General features: G+C 42.4%; 1 protein-coding gene across 1 annotated transcript; it reads left to right on the top strand.

The window, feature by feature from the left end:
* The first annotated feature begins 1,390 nt into the window (after positions 1 to 1,390).
* On the top strand, positions 1,391 to 2,206 carry LOC138871520 (uncharacterized). Its single transcript, XM_070149401.1, has one exon. The coding sequence runs from the start codon at positions 1,391 to 1,393 to the stop codon at positions 2,204 to 2,206; it is 816 nt and encodes a 271-aa protein (XP_070005502.1).
* Positions 2,207 to 2,667: the final 461 nt, after the last annotated feature.

Below are 2,667 nucleotides of genomic sequence, written 5' to 3'. Positions count from 1 at the left end.
GGCCTAGGGTCCTGATTAAGGCGTTGACTTCCTGAAACTACTTGTGGAAAAGTAGGGAGCACACGAGCTGAGGGTCTCGTTTTTGAGAATTTACTTATCCATGCTAAGGTATGAGACATGAGCGCTAAGAACTATGAAGTGAGTGACACCTTGTGGATTGGGCCTATTCGATCAGGTTGGGATCGAACTTGTTCCGATCACACGGTGACTGAGACAGAATTAAGTCAGGATAGTTGGAACTCCCAAAGTATAAAGTGAAGTATTTTTTTATAAGTAAGAAAAAGAAAAGAGTTTCTTTTAGAATATTCATGAACTGTTATTATGTAATTATTTTAGAATTATTCTTATAAGCTTTATGTTTTACATGTATTTAGAATATTTGTTCATATGTATATGTTATTAAAGATTCGCCTCTATTGTTGAGACTCACTAAGTACAATGGATGGCACTGACGTTCTCTTTTGGAAACCTACGTTAGTCTGTGGTACAACGTAGGAACCGGATTTGCAGGCGAGCAGGCTACGAGTTAGGACTTCCTTCTCTTCCAGTGCTATTGGTGAGCTCCGCTTTTGTTCATGGAGTATTCCTTAAAGTCATCTTTATTTAGTTATTTCTTTGTTACTTAAAGAACTGTACAGGAAATCTCATGTCCTGAGAAGTGCATCAGTTTATCAGTAGAGGCTTCGTAGACATAGTCGTTGGGTTAAGATTCAAATATTTTTTATAATAACTTTGCAGCATTTTATTGGTTACTACGAATAAAGTTTTGAAGTTGGCTTATTTTAGATAATTAAATTATTTAAAAGTGTTTGGTTACAGTAGTGCCTTGTGGCATATAAAGTTTAAGGTTATAATAGATTTGATAAGCAGAGATGGTCCGCTCGGTCATGTTTAGTGATCGAGTGCCGGTCTCGGCTTGTTCAGAAAATGGGTCGTGACAAACTTGATATCAGAGCCAGGTTTATGGGGTCCTAGGGGTCTATGAAGCCGTGTTAGTAGAGTCTTGTTTATGTGTATGAAGCGCACCATACTTATAATAAACAAGAGGCTACAAGCATTTAGGAAAAGTCATTTTTTTCATACTTTAGATCGTGCAGTAGAGTCTACCTCTAAGGAGTTATCTAATTTATTCGTTTCTCCAAAACTCACAGAAATGGCTCGTACTCGCAACTCTGACACCGACACTCAGGATGCTGCTCAAGAAACTATTGCTACTATTGTGGCTCAAAGTAGAACTAAGAAGGCTTCAACCTAGAAAAGGAGGGGAAAATCCACAAAGGGAGTCCAAATACCCCGGGTTGAACGAGAAGAAGGGGTGGAGCATGATGATCCAGTACCGCCCCCAACAGCAGCCCTAGCTTAGGCAACTAAATCTCCCGCGGTAGGTCATATGTTTAATGCTGTCAACAGTGCTATGGAGATGTTTAAAGCCTTTATGGCCAACCAGAATGAGAGAAGAGATGAGATTCCACCTCAATCAAATAGACAGAGCAATTCTGAGTCCTCAAGAGTGAATGAATTTTTAAAGTTGCGTCCTCCAGTATTCTATGGTTCTATAGTTGATGAAGATCCGATGTTGTGGCTGGAGGGTGTCAAGAAAGTCCTCCGAGTGATGAAAGCATTTGATGATGAAGCTGTGGAGCTAGCTGCTTACCAGCTTAGAGATGTGGTCGGCGCTTGGTTTGAGATGTGGGAAAAGGAAAGAGATGAAGATGATCGTCCGCCTACTTGGGAAGAATTTGATGAGGCCTTCATGGCTAGCTTTATCCCAGAGGAGGATAGGGAAGCTAAGGCTACAGAGTTCGAACAACTCAAGCAAGGGAATAAAAGTGTGCAAGAGTACTACATGGAATTCATAAGGTTAGGTAAGCATGCTCCTCGCATGGTGAAGACTAAAAAAGCAAAGATTCGCAGGTTTGTTAGAGGTTTAGCTTACCACATTAAGGATACGACATCAGCTGTAGCAGTAGGGATGGAAGCCTTCTCCTCTGTTGTGGGATTTGCCAAGCACATAGAGAAAGACAGACAACTAAGGAGAGAAGAAAAAGAGCATAACAAAAAAGCCCGGACAACGGGCAAGTTTAATGGTACATCCAGTGGAGGTGGAAGGGATTCCTCTAATAAGGAGTCATTAGCACCAGCTCAGTCCAGTCATCAGTCAGGTGGTGGGACTTCCTTCAGACGTACTCAGAGTTATGGAAATTAGTCTTGCCAGAATTATAATTTTAGGACACAATCCTCACATAGCCAGAGTCATGCTAAGCAACACTCACACCAGCAAAGTCTTTGTGGAACATGTAAGCGGCAACATTCAGGTCAGTGCAAGCTCGGGTTTCATGGTTGCTACCATTGTGGAGACATTGGTCATATAAAGGCCAACTGCCCAAAGTTGCGACCTAATTTCAGTGGTGGATCAACTCGTCTTTCTAGTTCCTCAGCTACTGCAGTTGCACCCCCCAGGCTCGTGGTTCTCATAATAAGACCGGGCATGGAGCAGGTAAGGTGCAGACCGAGTTACTCAGGGAGGGGGACAACCCCGTTTGGTTGCTACAGTTGATCGTCAGAGTGCAGAAGAATTTGCAGAAGTTATTACAGGTATACTTTTTGTCACGACCCAAACTGGAGGGCCTTGACTAGCACCCGACCATACTTGCCGAGCACCAACAT

This window comes from Nicotiana sylvestris, chromosome 6 (genome assembly GCF_000393655.2).
Source record: "Nicotiana sylvestris chromosome 6, ASM39365v2, whole genome shotgun sequence".
NCBI classification, from domain to species: Eukaryota; Viridiplantae; Streptophyta; class Magnoliopsida; order Solanales; family Solanaceae; genus Nicotiana; species Nicotiana sylvestris.
The sequence above is the reverse complement of the archived record's forward strand: the minus strand, read 5'-3'. Positions and strand labels throughout refer to the sequence as shown.